This window comes from Oreochromis aureus, linkage group 19 (genome assembly GCF_013358895.1).
Source record: "Oreochromis aureus strain Israel breed Guangdong linkage group 19, ZZ_aureus, whole genome shotgun sequence".
NCBI lineage: Eukaryota > Metazoa > Chordata > Actinopteri > Cichliformes > Cichlidae > Oreochromis > Oreochromis aureus.
The window spans coordinates 15,662,763-15,683,896 of record NC_052960.1 but is presented as its reverse complement, the minus strand read 5'-3'; the positions used below and the strand labels follow the sequence as shown (position 1 = coordinate 15,683,896).

At 39.5% G+C, this 21,134-nt stretch overlaps 2 protein-coding genes across 8 annotated transcripts; one reads left to right on the top strand and one right to left on the bottom strand.

Annotated features, from left to right (window-relative positions):
* Positions 1-753: 753 nt before the first annotated feature.
* Positions 754-14,482, bottom strand: kdm1a (lysine (K)-specific demethylase 1a). 7 transcript variants are annotated; one of them, XM_031748535.2, is made up of 22 exons: positions 14,374-14,439; positions 13,661-13,697; positions 12,798-13,082; positions 12,302-12,470; positions 12,001-12,134; positions 11,845-11,923; positions 11,660-11,752; positions 11,434-11,540; positions 11,211-11,292; positions 10,803-10,897; positions 9,230-9,247; positions 8,279-8,421; positions 8,075-8,165; positions 7,849-7,983; positions 6,370-6,443; positions 5,205-5,316; positions 4,901-5,033; positions 4,610-4,797; positions 3,508-3,622; positions 3,202-3,329; positions 2,632-2,778; positions 754-2,298 (listed from the first exon to the last, which is right to left on the bottom strand). In XM_031748535.2, exons 2-22 carry the CDS (start codon positions 13,688-13,690, stop codon positions 2,098-2,100), a joined length of 2,559 nt encoding a protein of 852 aa, XP_031604395.1. In that variant the 5' UTR covers positions 13,691-13,697; positions 14,374-14,439; the 3' UTR covers positions 754-2,097. The 7 variants fall into 7 exon arrangements, with proteins under 7 accessions (XP_031604395.1, XP_031604393.1, XP_031604394.1 ...); XM_031748533.2 differs by having other exon boundaries at positions 13,646-13,697; positions 14,374-14,425; XM_031748534.2 differs by having other exon boundaries at positions 12,302-12,467; positions 13,646-13,697; positions 14,374-14,425.
* A 590-nt stretch (positions 14,483-15,072) lies between these two features.
* Positions 15,073-19,585, top strand: tmem30b (transmembrane protein 30B). Its single transcript, XM_031748545.2, has 8 exons — positions 15,073-15,211; positions 15,598-15,796; positions 17,019-17,126; positions 17,257-17,364; positions 17,525-17,615; positions 17,696-17,833; positions 17,945-18,154; positions 18,780-19,585. The coding sequence occupies exons 2-8, from the start codon at positions 15,608-15,610 to the stop codon at positions 18,956-18,958; spliced, it is 1,023 nt and encodes a 340-aa protein (XP_031604405.1). The 5' UTR covers positions 15,073-15,211; positions 15,598-15,607; the 3' UTR covers positions 18,959-19,585.
* Positions 19,586-21,134: the final 1,549 nt, after the last annotated feature.

Below are 21,134 nucleotides of genomic sequence, written 5' to 3'. Positions count from 1 at the left end.
ACGAGTGATGGGAAGATCATTCGTTGTACTGGTATTTAGTCATACAAGTATACTAAAGGAGAGATGTGATGAACAGCACGTGGGAGGTTTTGTACCTGTGTTGGCACACATTCCACCCAGTGGCTATAGAACTGCAGTTACTTGCAGACTTTATAATACTTTCTGCCTCTCTATAAACCAATCAGTTGATGTGGGCTACAGGCTATTATGAAAAATAACCTCACCAGTCAACAGTTACACACTGCTCTGAGTCTATGGTTTACCAGGGAGGTGAAAATATCTGAGTGCAGCAGTCCAAAACCCCAGCTCAAATTACTGTTGTTACATCAAACATCTCCTTTGGTCACGATAATAATAACCACAGCTCTGAGGAGGGGGAAAAAAAGGCCCATGACGCTCAAGAGTGCATGGAAACAGAGGGGCACCGAGCCCTGAAACTTCAGAAAAAAAAGCTCATAGCTCAAGGCTGACCATTTTAATCTCCCCCTTCATTCATCAGATCCCCCACTATGTGGAGCTGCTGCCAGGGACCCTCATCTCTCTCTCAAAAACACAAACAGTACCACAGACCCTGGGAGGCGGCCAGACCTGCAATGAAGGAGGGTCACCGAAGGGTCAAAGCAGATGCAGCCATGTTACATGCAAATGAATGTAAAAGCGCAATCACGACACAGTTGCAGGTAGTAGCAGCTCAAGAAAAGGAGGGATTAATCCTGAAATCTGACAATCTACACATTTAAATCTCAGATTTTCCAAAAAAAAAAGACTTTAATATACGTCTTTTCTTCTTTTAATAAAAGAAACTGACAATACAAAAAAAGTGTTGATCACAATAAACAAAAGTTAATTCTTTGAATAGCTCTCTTTAACTTGTAATACAAGTCTTTTTCAATACACTTTCCAGCCTAAACAAATGAAATTTAACAGGCACACAGTTACAGTATATCGTAACATGTTAAGCTTTAAGACAACAAGACAAAAAAAGTCTTCTGGAGGAACAAAAGAACACATAAATAAGACATTCGGCTCTGATAGCTCCACATCGAATCACTCCAAGTACCGAAAGTAATTCCATGCCGGCAAATCTAAAACAACAACAAAAAAGATTTTTCTCTCATGGTTCCCTAGCAACCCAGTCTATGTAGTAGGTCATGTCCTATTCTGGTAGTAGTTTGTAGTTGTACTATCTGCATATTTTCACATTTTTCTGGGAACGCTTAAGAGCCAAACTATGTCTGAAGAACAGAAATGCTCTAAGGCAAAAAAAATCTTAATTACACGCATGTCCAGAAAACTATAAGTCTCATTATTTTATTCTAATAGCAAAAATTATTGGGGGATTTAAAAAAAATTTCATGAGCCCCCTTTTATTTTATCCACTACTTTCTATCAATCTGACGGCATCTGCACGTCTGTTCACTTTTCTGTAAAACTCTGTAATAGTCATCTATCTCACTAGATCTGAAAGATTATTATGATAGATCCTTACTGGGAATGTGTCTCCTGCATCTTTGTGATTTTAATCAGCTCAGCAGAGACTATCCCACAATGAAATAGCATGTACATAATGACCCTGTACCTAACGCCGTTTGAATGAATTTCACCATTTCCCAATACAGAAGAGGAATTTCTGTCTGTGTGGACAGGCACAGACACAAATCACCATCAGTCTGGTAGGTTTTGCCTGAATGAAGCTGTGAGGAACATTAAGGTTTGCCCTAAGTTTGAATGCCATCGTCATATATCTATCCATGTCTAAAAGGGGCTTTAGACCTTGCAGAGCTTTGACCAAGAGATTTATCTAGAGTGTGATGGGAGAATTCACAGCAGGTGGGTGTCACCTGTCCTGCCTGCTGGACGCTCTACCCAGACACCAGCCCTTACCAAAACCAACATTTCCTGTAGTGAGAATGCATCCGTCCCTGCTGTGTGTGAGAAACCCGCAGACTAGATGCTGTCCAGAGTTTGTGTGTAAAAAGACCAATCCAGAAATGTCACCAGTTTATGGGTTAAACCTTGTTTTGTTTTTTTACATTTTAATCACAAATTGCTTTAGTAGATCCAGTCCTGAGCAGGGAGGAACTCAAGAGAAGCTTTTCAAACTGTGGCAGTGGGCGGAGCTTGCTGAGGGTTGCTGGTGGCGGTGGGAGTGGCTTGTCTGGGAAGTGTGTACATGGCACCGAGGAACTGATCTGCGATGCGACCGGCCTCTCGAAGACCGCTGAGGAGTGCCCCGTGAACTGTAGCAGGATAGTTTCTGATGGTGTGCTCACCAGCGAAGAAGAGACGAGGGACAGGCTGCAAAAGAAAAAAACTGTTTTGAGATAAGATTTAAAATGTTCCAGCGTAGGAGTCAGTTAAAAGAAGACGGGATTGGGAGGGTGGGGGTGGTAGTAAATTGTTGTGGCTCATCAGTCAACACATACATGCGACTTGTTCACATCAAATCAGCACGCCAACATCAAAACAGCCCAGAAACATCTGTGCTGGGAATAAACCGCTCCGCTTTGGTTTGGTTGAATATTGTGGGCAACTTTTCCCCATTACTTTCTCGCTCTCACTCACACACACACACACACACACACACACACACACTCCTGAATAATAAGCGGCCGTCTGCTGAGCACTTACCTGGGAGGCTCCTGGTATCGCTGGGCCAGGCGTGATGGGCTGCGCCATCAGGTCATAATCATTGCCCGAAGAACCTGCTGCTACATACGAGTAGGATCCTCTCGCCCAGGGGTCGGCACGCCAGCGGGTGACCACAGTTTCCTTCGGCTGCCATGACAACACACAACAAAAAGAGCACGCGCTTTGTAAGAATTTTCCATGATGATATTAGAGGGACCTGTAAACAGCTGGATGGTGCACAGCTCCAACGCTGGCATGCATGCATGTGATTTTATCCCATTTGAAACCATAAGCAAATGATTTATAATGAAGGGTGGTTTGGATGCGACTCCCCCCCCATTGCGGGCGCTTTCACATATGCTCGCCGTGTTAAGTTTTGCTGGTTATGGGGGTCAATTCAGGAATGAATTTGACATTCCACTTTAAGTATTGGAAAACTGAGAAAACCCAAATGTTTAAGCTTGAAAATAGCCCCAACCACTACTTCACTGGAGGCTTCAAACATAATATTAAGATGTGTCTGATCAAAAGTGGGGGACAGAACACAAGATGACGCACAAAAGGCTCTACCTGTGGCACAGCACTACTTCCAAATATTCCTTTAAGGATGGCCAGGCAGCGTCCGACAATAACGTCATCACTGATGTTTTCCATAATCCCAGCAGCCTCGCCAGCCATCAGAGCGAGCAGGATCGGGGCTAAAAGAAAGAGTCACAATTCGTTATTTAGACCAAAATATGGTTGGGTTTTTTTGGTTTGTTTTTAAAGAAACAAATTACTCATATGAACAGCACTTAAGCAAAAGTAAAAGCCCTTAAGAGAGTACTGAAGCAATAATAGCATCAACGGCTATAAATATGTGATGTGTAAAGCCACCTTTGTAGAGGTTCCAGAAAAGGAATAGTTCGCCCCGACTTGCAGTGGTGGAGCCGACGTGACCGAACAGGTTAACGCTCGGATCCCAGAACACGCGGTCAAAACACAGCACCACCTTCAGAAACAGGGAGGGTCATAAATTAAGAACAGTCACCTAACAATCAGGAAGCTTATTTAAGACAAAACTCAATCATCTGTGAAGTACATCTCATGCTCAGCACATTGACAGCTCAAAATAGGTACGACCATGTGAATGGTAGAGCTCCTCCTGCTGGGGAAACGGCGCTAGTAGCAGCTCAGATTGCATAATAATGCAGTACTCTCCTCTGTGATGCAGCAGAATTAGAAAATAAAGTACTCTGCTGCGGATGATGCACGACAACAGAGGGAGTAGAGGAGCTGGTGGGGGTCAGGAGTGACGCAGAATGAGCACTCTGATCGGATTACTAACACGGGGCAAAAAGCATCTTTCGTGTGCACGCCATCCAGCTTTGTTCCACCTACACATACACAGCTCTCCTCTAGTTACCACTCATCATCATCCAAACTAACAAGAGGAATAGAACAACAATAGCACAGACATATATTCAAAAATGGGAATCCTAGACTGATTTATGAAATTAAAAAAAAAAAAAACATACACAAAAGAGATCAGTTCAATACAGCAGAGGTGCAAGCTTAGCTATTTGAGCGCAGAATAGCAAACCCCTCGGGACTACAATCAATAAATCCTGAATAATGATTTTGCTTTAAATGCAATATCCCTCCAGCAGCTGAAGGTCAGGTTCTCAGCATAATTATGCTGCAGCAAAAACAGAGGGCCATCTCCCTGAGAAACCAGCTCCTCAGTCCTGCTGAAAACACGCTACATAATTTAAAATAGCTTGAGCGCTGAAGCTGAACATGACAACATGTGTTAGGAGTCAGGCAAAAGTTGGGCACATCACTTGCATGTGTTACCCCGCTGTGAATATGAGTTTCAAATTAAAATCTTTGGACTCCAGCATAAAAATCCAACTCTGTTTTTATGAGTAGAACCTAAACAATGCAGAGTTTATCCTTTTCACTTTAACAAAAGCTTCTCCATATATGTAAATCCAACCTTGTTGAGGTTGCCAAAGCCCATCCTCTGTATAGCTGATGTCTTCCACTCTGGCAGTGGGGGAACAAATTGGACTGCAGGGGGCTGCTGCTTCAGCACACCGAGGGGCAGCGTGCACAGCACAGCGTCACACTTGTAGATGAACGTCTGAGTCGTGGAGCGAGTGTTCACAGCTATAACCTCACAACCTGCAGAATCAACAAGAGTGCTCCTTAAACATTCTGCATTTATATGAACTGCAATACTGAGTTACTTCAGTTCCACTTTTGCCAAATGACAGAAGACACATACCAGATGCTGTATATCGGACCTGCCGCACCGCTGTGTTTAGTTTGATGTCCAGGCCCTCAGCCAAGGCCACAGGAACACACGAGTAACCATTTCTTACTGTTAAGTGGCTGCCAGTGAACTCAAAATCATCATCCTGTAGAAACATTAACATTTTATCTCAGCACAATAATAAACTTCCCCAAAAGTATTTCAAAGCAACAATAGCTTATTGAGCACATGAAAAAGCCAAGACTGTCTTCATTAAAACCAACCGCAGTCTTGCATTGCACAGTTTTGTCTTTTCAAAATGTGTTCGTGTACATACCTGATCCCAGTGCTTGAGAGAAAGGGTGGAGAGAGGTGTAGCGTTGGCAAACTCCAAGTTGGCAAAGTGCCAGTCTAGGATCTGCCGATCCCTGGATGACAGGTAAACGTCACTGTGGGAAAGAAGAGGAAGGCAAAGAGAAGTGAGGTACACTGACAGCTCACGCTAAGTCAATTCAGGCTGCTCTTTCAAATGAAATTCTGAAAGAGTTGGGATGCTGTGTAAAATATAACTAAACACACAAACCCATGATCTGATAAACTGATAACAGATAGAGCCATTTCTACCACTGTGTAAAAGTCCATCGATTTTCGATCTTGTCCCATGCCTGCAGATTTCCTCAGATTCTCAGAAACGTTTGATGTAGTGCAGATGATGATTTCACAATTTACATTGAGGAATATTATTCCGATTCTGCTCCACAATTTGCAAGTTTTGGAAACTGCTGAACCTCGTGGTGCCCATCTTTACTTCTCTAACTCTGCCTCTTTAAAAAGCTTTTTATACCCAGTCATGTTACTGATCTGTCGCCAGGTAACCCAATTCATTGTCTTTTTAGTAACACTTACTTTTCTTGCCTTTTCTCTTATAAATACTGCTTCATAAAATGCAAATCATTGTAATCACTTTTTATTTATGTCTTGGAAAGCATCCCATACTTTTTTGTGACTGGGTTGGTATTTTAAAAATATTTTTTTAAAAACACTTTGTTTCTTGTTCTCAGTTGTCATAAAGTCAGTGTTCTTTATTTAACCAACAAATTTCCCTCAATCCATATTTAGCAAATGATGCTTCAACATAATCAGTCCAGTATTTTTATCTGTGAAAGCCCCTGAAGATTTCCATCAGTAATGACATCACAGGTTAGTGTTGCAAACCCAACTGTGACTTTCATTAAAGGACCCAGAAAAAATTGCTTAATGATAAATTACAACTGTAAACCTGAAAACAGGATTTACTTTGCCACTAAACACTAAAGTGGTACAAAGTACAGCCAACTTTGGGTATTTGTTCTAGCTCAGAACTCAAATGTAAAAACAACATCTCAGTGAAAAAGTAAGATTTCTTTAGAATCGTCTTTATTTCATTTTTATTGCAATAAACAATAACCCCCAAAAAACCCAAATCCTGTTGGGGTTCTTTGGGATGGAGGGTGGGGTCTTACCTGGGTGGATTTGCTTCCAGCTCTTGGAGCTTCTCTTCAAGTTTGACCTGCATCTCCACCAACTCATCATACTCCTACAAACAAACAGCACAGTCATGTAATGTAGATTTCATTCAGTGTACATACAGCCTAGACGTTTAGCAGTGTCACAAGGGATCACAATCACAGTGTAGGAAACCTCTTATGCTTCCAGATACTGGGAATATTATCACAAATACATGATTTTTAAGTGTTTTTATAGTCTGGCCTCGATCACTATCTTAATAAATTTTTACTACAGCTTGCATTTAGTATCCACTTCAGGACGCAACATTAGCAATACACCAGTATTTATGTCAAACAGACTTTTGGAGATTGAGTTTCACATGCATGTACACAGTACACACCCTGAGGGTTTCAGATCATGCAGAAAGGACACACAGCTTTGACAAAAAGAGCTGACTTAACCTGTTCAGTTCACCACAAGAGAAAAAACTAGGACAGTGCAAAGTCTGGTAATACCACGTAGCAGTCGAAGCTCCAGGCAAAGCTACATTAAGTCTTAAGGATCCCTCGCCTCTAAACTAAAAAGTGGCAAGACTACCACAGAATCTCTCAACAAAAAGAATTTCACTGGCTTTAAAATCTTGTTCTACATTTCAGTCATAAAAGAATATAATGTGCATAAACACACACACACACACACACACACACACACACACACACACACACACACACACACACTCTTAAAAGCCAAGTCTGTCTTGCTCAAAGTGTGTGTATACACATGTGCAGACAGAAAGACTGTAAGACAGTGATTCAAACCCTTGAAGTGGTCTCTCAGACAGCGGATGGGTCGCAGACAAATCCAGTTCAGATACCAGCTGTGTTTAAACTAAATCTTCCCCTTTAAATACACACACAGCAGTAGTGGAGGTGATTTATCCGCACCAAAAATAAAACAGCGGCACTCACTCTAATATTACGTCCAACTGAGGCATTAAACCACTTAAACACAGCCTGTCTGGTTTACTTAGACAGCACAGCATTAAAATTCTGTGAGGCATCCACCCTGAACTAGCGGTCCATAAAACATCCCCTTCAGATGCTAGTACTTCTTTAGCATAATAATCTTAAAATCACTTGTTAAATATTGAAAGTTCTTTCCTACACACTGTGGTGGGTCAACTTCCCGACCAATGGATGAACCTTATAATAAACCTAGAATCTCTAATACTGTCTCATAGTAGCTCAACCTACAGCAAATAAAAACAAAACACAGACACTATGTGACACTAACAAAAATGTAGGAAAGTGTAAGGAGTTGTAGCTATAATGCCCTTCTATGACACTGATTAGTGAGTTTATGATCATGTCCAACCATCCATCCTCTTCTCCTAATCCCATGTGAAATACATTTGCTTTTAATCTGAAATAGTGTTAGACTGGCGATCTGTCCAGTGTCTATTTTCCATTTTTCAAAATGAACATTGAACTTACTTTGCAGAGTGCGGTGAGGTCTCTGTGCTTGCTCTTCACCAGGAATTCAGCTGTGATATCTCTGGGGGGTTTTACTTCACTTGCTTCTTTATACTGCTGATGGAGCTCCTTAACACGTTCCTTAGTGGATACCATCTGAAAGGTAAAGAAAAGAGTTGAGGTAGGTAAGCAGAGCAAGGGGAAGAAAGTGGCAGCTAAGGAAATTCATAAAGTAATTTATGCTCACCTTATTAAGAAGATCCCTGAGCTCTTCTTGTGTCTTTACAATCTTCTTCCAGTGTTCTATCTGCTCATCTTTTACATGCTTCTCCTGCAGCCTACACACATACAGACACATGATTAGAGGTGTATTTAAGTACCTATAAGCGTCTTTGATACTGATACCAGATTCTTTTGTCTGTGAGCTCCTGTAGTGCTCCCCCATACTCACTGTATGACCACCTCCAAAGCCTGACCCAGAGACACTGGTTTGTTATTGAGGAAGTTAAAGTCCAGCTGGTGGCTGAGGTAAGAGGTGGCCTCCAGCAGTCGGTTGAACTCTTGCTCCACCATCTCATCTTTTTCTTTTGGTACCTGGACACCCAAGCAATCGCATGAGAAGGAGAAAGAGAAAGACAGCATAATAAAACTACAGGCACATGAGACATGGCACTAGTCAAATAAACAAAACTACACTTAACTCTTTTGATGTTTAGGGATAATGGAATCAATACTGACAAAAAAACTGATTCACTAATAAAAGTTAGTCATGTCTCCTTAAAAAATACTTAGAAATATTACAGTACTTGATGCCTTGATAAACATGCAGAAAGAGTTTTTTGGCATGTTTCAAAATCACAGAACACAGACAATGCAAGAAAAGAGTTAGCTCTATGGCTAAGCATTAGTAGAAAACATTACGCATTATGATCGGGGTGAAACACATGAGGATGCTGTACATTTATCAAAGAATGGAGCTTTCTTTATTTGATTTGATTAATGCATTGAATATTTTTCACAGCCAGCCTCGTCTACTGCAATTTAGTAGAAATATAGCCAATGATATAACTAGATTTTTTGCATAGCATTGCTATTAAAATGAGCTAAAATGTTGTGTTTGTAATGTGTTTTTTACTTTTCCAAAATGACTTTTTCACAAATTGAAACCAGAAATATTAAACTGATTTCTCACTACTTAAAAAAAGTTAAATATAGTGTTTTGTCATTTCTTCTAAATGCAAAAGTTAAAAGCATTTTGCTTATTTGCTGTTCTCTTTAACTACTACAGGGATTTAAAAAGGTTACATGATGTGAAGTTCAAATGGATGAGCAGCAATATTTAGTTATAAAACTGGTTCAAAATGAAGTACGAGAAATAGTATGCAAATAAACAGATACATACACTTGTGCACCGTTCACCCTTTAGTAGTTCACCAAAAAGATGAACATGGCAGGGGTTGAAAAGACAAAAGGGGAGAGGGGAAGAGAGAGACAACATATTAAGTAAACATCTTTAAAGTCAAACAGTTTTGCACAAAAGTAAAACATGTACATTTAATTTGCCTTTTCCTGCAGGGGGGGAGATTAGTTACACATGATGTGGCTGCTTCAAAAGATTTCAAAATAGAGCCTTGAAAAGGATCCTAAACATCCTACTAATGTTGCTGCAGTTTAATGGGCAGAACACAAACTAAAGGGTGAAAAAACAATTTAATCACATTAGGCTATATCCGTTTCTGGGCTGTTCAGTTCCTAGAGGAACTAGAGCTGTTGTTGATCAGACGCAACAGTAAGTAGTTAAGAACTCTACCACCATGTTTTGATGAATCTTTGAAAGCCATAACAAGGACAAGTACCAGCTAGGAATGCAAACACAGCACTTTAATGCCAAGAGTTCACCTTTAAAAAAAGAAAAGAAAATCCTAACAGAATGTCCTGGTTTACGTATCTGTACATGTTAAAAGCAGACTCTGTGGCTCTTCCTACATTTATGCATGAATGTGTCTAAAAGCATGGCCATATGCTCGTTTAAGTTACAAGTGCAAACACACAATTTCAAAAACTCAGAAACCACTGACTTGTTGTTGCACATAATAAAAAGATTCATTCAAACATTCAGAGTGACAGAAAAACCATGTGAACCAACAGACCCACAATCATGAACAGAAATCAAATAAATAAACCAGCATGGAGGTGAGTTTTGAGCAATGGTTATCAAACTGCGGGGGATGATGGGGGACAGCCAGGTGGAAAAAAAACAAAAAACATAAGAATTTGACACTAAGATGTATGATGAAGCTACTTTGTGATTTCAACCCTTTTGTTAGTAACTGATAAAAATTTATGGGGCATGAACTTCACACGTGTTTGTTTTCATGAGACACATTTGCCAACTTTAACCACATTTCCACATCAATTACTAAATGATTAAAGCTGCAAACGATTACAAAATCATCTCAGAGTTAGGTAACCCAACAGAAATCATGTGGAATGACCCCAAGAAAGGCGTTCATTGAAAACATCTTCACAAGACAGCTGAGCTAAAGCAGAAAACACAGACTTTAACATGTCTGCTGAACATTGTGCGGGTCTGGTCTGGAGCTAGGGCAAACATAAGTTGTGCATGGAGACTATATGCGTTATTAAATCAAATGGTTCACATAGCTCTGTTACCATCACTGGGAATGTTTAATGGGTGTGTCAGTATGAACAGCAGTATGGTTGAAGCAAGCAAACATTTTTCACACATCAGCATGCATGCCTCTGTTGCTGTTAGCCTATTGCCACAAAATTTGGATTTTTACCAAAAAACAACAACAACAACAACAACAACAAAAAACCCACAAAGTTTATTGTTACTAAAATTAAATCAAATATATAATTACAAATATCTTAGGAGCCCCATTGAGTTTTGCTGCAACAGGATAATAGACGAGAGGCACCTCAGTATTATTAAGATCATTCATTGTACTTACAGCCTGTCCATTGGCTTCATATAGTGGACACTTCTGTTTGATCTTGGCTAGCTCCATGTTAACCTGCTTACTGACCACTGCCATAGGATTTCCTCCTGAACAAGTGCACACACAGACCCAAAATACAATGACATTACACAGGCTGTTAACACCCTCTACAGGTTAATCAAAGTAAAACTAAACCAATATAAGACTACAATTAAAAAATGGCTTTTTTAACACTGTGACCTCAGATCATGTGACACTAAAAGTTATTTGCATCTTGAACACATGACGCTTCTGAGTTTTGGAATATTAGGAATTGTATACTAAAATATATTCACCTCTACAGCACACAGATGCTAAAAACTCACTAAATGCTGAAGATGATTAACTTCAGCATCTAATCAAAAAGAATCTGATTCTTACCCAGCCCCGTCACTACCATGGCTCCAAGATCTGCAACATAGTTGCCCTTCCTGAATGTGGCCACTCTGCCTCCAACACGGTCCTGTATGCAAAGATTAACATTTCAAAAAGCAAGTTAAAAGTATACATGAACAGAATTTAGAGAATTATTATAGTGAGCATTTTACAATTTCAAATGACTTATACCAACATCTGATTAACAGAAATACTGTTAGTAATGTACCCTGGCTTCCAGCACAGTAACATCCATCCCAAAGCTCTGCAGCTGCCGGGCTGCAGCCAGGCCAGACACACCTCCACCAATGATTATAACCTTCCCAGTCTTCTTTGCTGCAGGACAAGGCAGTATTTTGTTTTTCAACTCAAAGTCATGTAGAAAACATAAAACGTACCAAAATTAGGTTAATTGCTAGTGCTATTTCAGCAATAGAATAACTGGATGAACTTACTGGGTAAAGGCTTGACCCTCTTGTAAATACCAAAGTTAATGAGACCATGCCTTTCCAAGTAGCTGTGTATCCTGTGGACCAACACAGCATCACCTACAAAGAGAACAAATGGACATTAAATTTCTCTTTCAGTATGAGGATGAAAATAAAAATAATGGGGGAAAATGTTTTATTTAACTACTCACTGTTATATGGAGCTTCAAGCTGCTGCGCTGTGGCCTCAAACGTCAGCTGTATTTTAGGGTTGTCTAGCCACAGTTGGAGCTGGATGACATTAACATAAATTACAGTACTGCCCTTTATCTAGACACTGAAATGAATGCATTTATATGAACACATACCGTGCGGTTGCGAATGTACAGAAAGACCTTCTGAGTCTGTTGGGGACCGCTGATGATGTCAGGGAAGCAGGCTGCTTCCTGGGATGTCATACGGTCATGAGGAAGACGGCTCTGGAAAGCAGCACCTTCCAAACCTAAAAATAAACACGCATATTTCTTTTCTGTTAAAATGAAGTCTAGGATCAGTTTAACACACCACTGAGTTTAGAATTACAACCAATTAGCAGGTAAATGATTATACACAATGTTCAATAAGAACATGTCTTCTTTTACTGCTCTAGCATGCAAGTGTTTCACACACCAGACGGTTCGTCTGGTTCACTGTCATTCTCTTCCTCCACTGGTGGGGGTGGAGGAGGGATGACCTGCTTCCTTTCTTTCTCTGCTTTGGCATTCCTCTCCTCCTCTGAGTAGTATTCATCCTCCGAAAGATTAGCCAGGCTTTCGTCCATCTCGCGGTACTCCACCTGCAACAGTAGGCACAATAAAAGCATCATTAAAACCGACATTCACGTAAACCGTTCATTTACTCCCACTTCTCTTAGAAGTGCTGAAACATTTCTCAGGCATAACCAACAACTGCCAGAAATATCACACAGTAAACACTGGGAAACAACTGCCACTTCTAACTTTTCACGGAGGTGCAGACGCAGAAGAGTACCTGTGTCTTGGGATAATGAACACTCCTCGGAAAATGAACGCTCCTGAAGCACAGAATATAATCAATTCTCACAATGCCACAATAAACTAAATTCCTTTCCTTCCCTCGTGAGCATCTATAAACCTAAAATATTTACTTTTGCTCGCTTGCGTCGACTCGTCCTACGGACTTCAGCAGAGTCCTGATCTGCCCCTCCGGGGCCTGACTGGTGGGACAAAGAGGCTCCTCCATGTTCCCCACTAGGGGAAGACCTGTCCTTTTTCTTTGAATCCATAGCTCCAGCCACTGAGGCTGCGGATCCCGTCTGGATGTCAGAACCCGGGGCCCTATCACCTCCCGCTGCAGAAGATGAAGAAGAGGAGGAGGAACCCGCATCTGATTTCTTGCTAGACAGCATTATGGAGGATGTTGGAGGCCTCTCCTAAACAAAAAAGGGAACAGGAATGAGATGTACTCCTTAATGATGATGCTTACAACAACAAAAAGTGAAATGGTTGAAATTTAAATGTTTGCAACAGTGTAACCAATAATAATAAAAAAGAAAAAAAAATATTGGATGAACATGATGATGTGGTTTTGAGCACTGGGTAAATAACTGTGTGCACACATTACTGCACTTTAAGGTACCAAATATATGAAAATTAAAGATTGCAACATATAAAAAGTACAAAATCCATAAGGATAAGAAACAATGCAGAAGGGCCAGCAAGCCTTTGCACTGTCAGTCCAAAAGCCCTTGTAAGTGTAATTCTCAGTAATTGAAGGTTTGGTTAACAATGATTTTTCATCATAAACATTTGAACATCCTCCTGCCATTTGAAGCAAGAACTGCAAAATACTGCCTGGTGTTTGAAAATACATCACCCCAAAATAAAGACATCAATTCATTAAAAAAAAAAATCTCTATAACTGGATGATTTAAACAATGTTGCGTGTGCATGGATGTCATGATTTTATGAAATGAGGGCACCAAGGTACAGTAACCTTGTCTTGTTTTACCCATTTCTCCGTGCACCTGGTAATATCCATTCAAACACTAAGAAATAAAGACAGAACCAGAAATATGGTTACGAACAGGACTGTTTGATATCGGCCTTTTATGTAATTTTGAGTTGATTTTAACTTAGCTAAATTACTTCGTAAAATACTGAAACCCTGCGTGGGACGAAGGTCTTTAACAATGTCTGTCAAGTCGAGATATCTCCTGAAGAAAACAGGAAACGGCTTGCCGTTTGCCCGTCTGTATCCTACTTACTGATTAAATATGCCCAATCCCGTTAGTCAGGAACCGTCTTTCTCTGACTTGTTTCAGCTAGCAAGCTAACGACAAAACTAGCTTAGCAATCATCTGCTAACAGCAGGTTTTCTTCTGTTCAGAGCCTTAAATGCACCATATGAATTTCATATCGTAACCATTTAACGCTACTGCTAAACACGCAATGTACTGCAGCCATATAGATTTCACTGAATTTAATATATTCCTTTCTAATTTCTCATTGGCGACCATGCTAGATTAGCCAATGCTAACAATAAGCTCCGGCTAGCACCAATGGTAGCATAAGAGCACGTACGCCGGTTTTTGATTGAAAATTGATGCGCATTGATACACTGATCGCGAAATCGTTTGCAAACGTCCTCACACTACTCTGCACTACACTGCTACTGTTTTAAGGCAACCGGAAATGATAAAATACTGAAAATATTAATAATACCTCTCAATCCCCCAGAAGATGTCAACACAAAGACTCCACACTATTAGACCTTGCACAACGAACTTCTCTGTGATTGGTGAATGGAAAACGTTACGCAATTGCCGCCCTGTGTAGTTAATGGTTGAGATAACTGCCAATCTAAAACAATGCCGAGCCTTTGAACAGCTTCTACTGTTACTGCTATTACTCAAGGGCGCTTTTCGTGGTTAAATGGCTCATAACTACTGCAATGGATGAAATATTGTTTACCTTTAGATATGAACACTTTGTTGGTGCTCTGGAACAGCTTCTGAATACAGCACGGAAAGAGCATTTATTACTAAATTACAGCATATGTTATACTGAGTCAAAATTTCAAGTCAGTTTATCAAATTTTTAATTCATTTAGCCTTGTAAAGCCTGAAACAAAAAATTAATTAAATATTTTTTGGTTCAGTTGAAAAAAGTAAATTAATATCAGTTTGCCCATTTCAGTTTTAATTTGCATAATTTTTGCTACTTCCGGCATTTTTTGTGCAGTTTATTTAGCGGGGGAAAAATCACAAATCTCAAATATGATACCCTTGGAGTTCCAAATTTGCATAGGCCTAGTTGACATAGTTCAACCCACTATCACGGCTTTTTATTTATTTTTTAGTGGACGAAACAAGCCTGAATGTTCCGCGTTTCCGTCCTGCAAACAACTGACGTCATCCCAAGTAAAGAAAAGAGCAGGTGTGGCAGAGTAGGCGGGGTAAGCAGGTAAAGGTGTTCCGCTCCGTCGGGCTCACGACTCAGGGAAGCATATCGATGTTCTGTTTTTGAGGCTTTTGTATCTTCGTTTTAGAGCTGATTGCACGTAAGTGGCTAAACATATAATACCCAAGTGTTAGGCGTGAATATAATGATAAAGCATTTTGTTTGGGGTAAACTATGTGTCTGAACAAACCCATTTAAAAGTGAGCGAAAACTCAGTGGTGTACTTTTAATAATCTGTATACCGCTGGGGTCGGGGTTTTACATTTCGTGTGTACAGTATTACAAAGGTTTTTGCTGTGTTTTACGTCGAGCTGTGCTACAGTGTTATGTGACGTCAGTTGTCAACACACCTGTATAAATCTTTGATGAACAAATGAGCTAGTATAGCTCATTAGTAGGGGGTTCATACATTGCCGTGTGATAGACACATTTGCAATGCTATAAACTGGATCATACGTGTAAACTTATAATGATTCAATCCAACAGAAGCGAGAAAATGGTGAAACAAGAGTCAGAGTCAGCCAACCGGCCAGACAACACCGCCTTCACCCAGCAAAGGCTTCCGGCATGGCAGCCTATACTTTCTGCTGGAATTGTAATCCCAGGATTTGTCCTCATTGGGCTGGCCTTCATCGGCATTGGAGTCGCTCTCTTGGTCACTTCCAGGAGCATCCAGGTGTTAGAGGTATGACCTCCACACTGAAAGCATATGCCTAGGATGAACAATCAAATGTCAACTGCATGCAGCCAGTATTTTTTTTTTTTTTTTTTTTAATAATTATAATTATTAAACAGGGGCAGATCTAGAAGGGTGGCATGTGCCACCCTAAAATGATCTCTCACCACCCCAAGTGTCACCCTAGTTTTCCATATGACGTTGTTGTTTATTAAAATAAGATACCATTAACACTTTGAGTGCAGTTACAGTTAGCAGTGAATATAAATTCTACAAATGAATTTATTGCCTAGTGTTACCCCCGTCCACCATTAACAAATGGTTCAGCCCATAGCAGGACCGGCTTTTTTCTTGTTTTCAGCAGCAAGCCATGCATAGGCAGAGCACATTTAGAACAACACCGCCCCATGTTGTGTAGCTTTCTGGATTTTATACGTATTGGGCTACATATTTATTTATTTATTTATTTATTTATTATACAGGCTATACAGTACATAGAATCAAAATTCACGTGTTTTATGTGGATTTTATGTGAAACTAACATGTTTAATTATGTGGGCTACAGAAAATAATTAAGTTATAGACTATATTTATATGAAAAGCATGTATACTTACTGCATTTGAATCTTTTTAACCATATGTCACCACCTGCATATGTGTTTGGAAAAAAAAAAAAGGCTTTGATTTTGCCACCCCATTTGATTTTTCTGCCACCCTCATGGCACCCTAAGAAAATTTCTCTACATCCGCCCCTGTTATTAAACAGTCTTTAAACATTAAAACCAGAAACACACGAGGTTAATAATAATGATCATCTCATTAAAAACATAAAGATCTGCTGGGAAAAACTTCAAGTTCCGCTTCGACCCACATTTGGCACCACATACAGTGGGACAAATAATCCAAGACACTGAACTGGCCCCTAAATCCTAAAGCAACCCAAATCATTATAACACGTGCAGGAGGCCCCAAAATGCCAACCACAGCACCCAAATGATATGGGGAGAACATCCTGCTGCCAGACACAACACAGTACCCTGAGATGTATATGTCTATGCCTTAAAGGGTTTAGAGCTGCTTTGGTAGCATTTGGGGAACCTACACATTTATATGGGATCATTCTTATGAACAGTTAGTGACCATGCTATCTACTTACAGACTTGAATACAAGAATGAAAATAGGTGTTTTTGAGAAGTAAGAATTCATACTTTCATGTTCTTTCCCACACAGTTGGACTACACTGGGGATGGCAACGGATCACCATGTTCTTCCTGCTCCCAGTCAACTACAGTAAACTGCAAGTGCTCACTGAACTTCACCCTCGATACTCTGTTTCAGGTTGGGATGGATCCTTACTTTATATAATTTATGCCAGCAAAACTGTACTCCTGCCTCTCAATCCAGTGGGGGTTTTTGGTTATTGTTTTTTTGTTTTTTTTAAATGTGGTTTTTGTTTCCCTTAATCCAGGGCCCTGTGTTCTTTTATTACGGATTGTCAAACTACTTCCAAAACTACAGAAGATATGGGGCATCCAAAGATGATAACCAGCTATACGGAGACCTGAGTTACTTTACAGTGAGTTAAGAACACACAGTATTTCACAGACACGCACAGACTTGGATGTGTAAAAACGTGCAGTTTCTAAAGCTGTGCTGATTTTACTTTTACAGTTCTGTAATTCATGTAAATCTTACAGATCATGAATTTTAAAAAAAATTGTCTGTATCTCTTGAAGAGCCCCAGTAGTTCCTGTTCTCCCTATGACTACGACGGCAGCAAAAACCCAATTGTGCCATGTGGATCAATAGCAAACAGCATGTTCAATGGTTTGTATGGGATCTCTAGTAACTGTGGAGATTAAACTATCTGCTGTAAAAGGAAGTGTTAATTTTTTTTTCTTTTAAAGACACCTTCACGCTGACTAGAACTGTCAGTGGGAAAACAGATAGCGTGCCCTTGGATGGAAAAGGGATAGCGTGGTGGACAGACTACAACGTCAAATACAGAAATCCAAGCGTTACACCTCTGAAGAATGCCTTCAATGGTAGTCCCTTTAGTTTAATTTATCATAGGTTGTGTTTAATAGAGGTTAATACAGTGCAAATTCCAGGAACTTAACATAGTTTGGTAAATGTTGGCCTACTCTGACTTGCAGGTACTGTGAAACCCATAGATTGGGCCAAGCCTGCTTATGAGTTGGACACATCAGATGCTAGTAACAACGGGTTTGTGAATCAAGATTTCCTGGTGTGGATGAGGAGGGCAGCACTGCCAAATTTCAGAAAGCTGTATCGACGAATCGATGCAAGCGGGGATTATCAAAACGGTCTCCCAGCTGGAAACTACACGATTGACATCACCTACAGTATCCTTATACTCATTACACAATATACGGTGATTTAAAGGCTGATGCATATGTATAATATATGTATTTATACACACGTATAAATAATGATATGAAACCAATGATATTTAACACTTACAAAATAGCCTGCTGTTTAAAAAAATAATAATTTTTCCACCGATTTCAAGATTTGCGAGGCTCCAGTGGTCGTGTTACAGCCACAGCAGTGTATTCGTAACCTGTTCAACAGGTTGGGTGTGTCTCTATGTTCAACAAGGCACTGGCTTGAGCACAATGACTCAGGAGTTCCTTAAGGTGACCAAAAAAACAGGCAAATTTTCTGACATAGTTAAACAAGCTAGGCAAATAACGTTTGATTGTTGTGTGCCAAGGCAGGATTTATGTAAAGCTCTCCATATCTTTCACTTTAGAAAACAGGACTAAGTTTGAATACTTTCAATACAACATTTAAATATATTTGTGTGTTTGCAATGCAAGCAAGACATTTTTTTTATTTTTTTTTATGAAATGAAAAATGTACTTTTTGATTTAACTTATGTCTTTTCTGCTTTAGTGTTATTGTTTTCCACAATTGGTATTCATTTGTATCTATTCTCAGTGTATATCCTTAACACCTGTGCCCCAGACTATCCTGTTCGGGTTTTTAATGGGGCGAAGAAGGTTGTGTTCAGCAATGTGTCCTGGATGGGTGGAAAGAATGAATTCCTCGGCATTGCCTACCTGGTGATTGGTTCCCTGTGTGTCGTGATGTCCGTAGTTATGCTCATCGTCTATGCTAAATTCAAGTTCCCCGATGAGGAATGAGCATCCTGTCACGGACTTCAGTGGATGTATCGACTCGATCGACGTTTTCAATCATCTTTTCCGTCTTTTTGGCCTTGATTCGATGAGGTGATCAAGGAGCGGTTTAGTCCTCATGTGAAATGCTCAAATTACGTATTTTATCCTGGGTATGAAGATTTATCTCCGGAGGTGCAGACAAAATCTGTTTTTAACTTTCAAAGGACTTGATGGTGACGTTACTGTATTGATTCCATGCAACTAGTGAGCTAGCATTATTTAAAAAAAAAAATGTTGGTATGTATAGTTGTCCACCGGCACATCTGTTAAATAATCCTTTACTTGTCTTGGCAACTAATAGTCATTGTCAGCAGACCTCTTAAAAACATGCTTCATCAAAAACTGAGCTGCCTTCTCACTTTAACTCAGTAACAATATTAAAGCCATAAATCATTGAAAAGCTATTTAATCTGTGGGGTGTGTAATAGAAGTTGCAAATGTTGCTGTTACTCAGGGATGCGGTGTATAGGCTAAGCCCCTAATTACATTTTCTCTTCAACTTGTTCCAGTTTGAACTGTGTTTACTCTTTAAAACTGATGCTTTACTTTATCTTGGTATTTATTTAAATAAACATGACCAGAACCATTGTGTCCTACTTCTTATTATTGCAAGATAACAGTGACCAACAGTAACATGCAATGGGTAATATTTTAACAACCTGTGTTTGGGTTTAAGGTGATTTTTTTTAGCCACATAGAACAGTTTTTTTTTCTGGTATGCTTTCTTATATTATAATTTCCAGGTATCAGATCTGGTATAGTTTAAGAAATATACATATATATATTGCATTGAAATTAGCCTTCTTTTTTTAACCTTAATTGTTTCCTTTTTTCTTAAACAAATGTGGCAAAATCTGTCTTAGATAAGTGAGGTAGACGCATACCATAAAATATAACATTAAACACACATTCACAATATCGCCTATCACCCGTGAGTAGTTTATTTGATAATGACACTAAAGAAAATTTGTTGTTTAACTTACAATTTTGAATTCTGTATCTTTTTCATCATATCAGATTCTGCAGTCAAAAAGCTCAATTTAGTAGATGACATTTTATTTTATTATCAAATGTGTAATATCAAGTGCTGGTGGGTCTGCCTTGATGAAATACAACATCCAAGAACACTTTTATTCATCAATCTTTGGCTATATGTACTTTTTTTTTTTTTAATGTAAGTAAGAAGTACTTTTTGAAAAATTTGTGCTGAATGTATACAAAGCAGCTCTGATCCATTGGGGCATTGACAGAGTATTTCTAATAATATCCTATATGGTGTCTGGCACAGGGACATTGAGATGTGATCTTTTTTGTCCTGTGAGTTTGTGGGTGGAGTCTCTGTACAAGGGACTTGTTCTGGCTCTTTGTCCTGTTCTTCCAGCAGTTCCTGAAAACTTTTTGGGGCGATACTTCTCACATTGTCCTGCCGGGGTGGGGCCCACTCATGACACTTCATTTAAATGTGATCCCATGGAGTGCCGATAGAGCACATGTCCAGAGGCCCCATTCCCACCATGCCACCATTACTGTCTAACAATGGGATGGAAAGGGTACTTTACTCAAACACACTTTTCATATAGTTAAAAATATGCTAGGCTACTTTCTTTTTCTACTCCATTTTGAATGCAGATACTGTACTTTGTAGTCCATAACATTTATTTTAAAGCTTTAGTTATTATTTTACGGAACTTTAGATACAAATCTACACACAAAAGGAAAGATTAGCTAACTTGTATCTGCAGTTCCAGGGCAGGTTAAAAAAAGTATATAAAGTTAAAATCTATCAACAGGGACACAAACACACAATTTTAAGCAGTCATAATGAAATAAATGCTCACAAGATGAAGTACTCAAAATCATTTTTTTTAATATCACGACTAAAAATAAAAATCTATAAAAAGTTTTCAAATTTTGGGGAAATATATTCTAGTCATTAATTGCTTATTAGGAGAGAGCTGACTGCGCAAAAATAATGCATTGCCTCGGCGCACCTACATGGTGGACTTTGTTGCTCTACGCATTTGCCCAGAACAGGCTGGATAAATCTCGTATTGTATTCAGATGAACTAAATACATATCTGAATTCAATAGTATTTAGAATTTGTTTGTAAAGTGATCTGATGAACTTTAAGTCAATCTT

Coding starts and splice junctions, on each gene's coding strand:
- kdm1a (XM_031748533.2), bottom strand. CDS start 13,690: ATGGATATTACCAGGTGCACGGAGAAATGGGTAAAACAAGACAAG. Junction 3,330..3,507: donor TTTCTGGAACCTCTACAAAG/GTGGCTTTACAC, acceptor TCTTTCTTTTAG/CCCCGATCCTGCTCGCTCTG. Junction 2,779..3,201: donor GAAGTAGTGCTGTGCCACAG/GTAGAGCCTTTT, acceptor TTGTCATGGCAG/CCGAAGGAAACTGTGGTCAC.
- tmem30b (XM_031748545.2), top strand. CDS start 15,608: ATGGTGAAACAAGAGTCAGAGTCAGCCAACCGGCCAGACAACACCGCC. Junction 17,127..17,256: donor CCCTCGATACTCTGTTTCAG/GTTGGGATGGAT, acceptor CCCTTAATCCAG/GGCCCTGTGTTCTTTTATTA. Junction 17,834..17,944: donor TCTGAAGAATGCCTTCAATG/GTAGTCCCTTTA, acceptor TCTGACTTGCAG/GTACTGTGAAACCCATAGAT.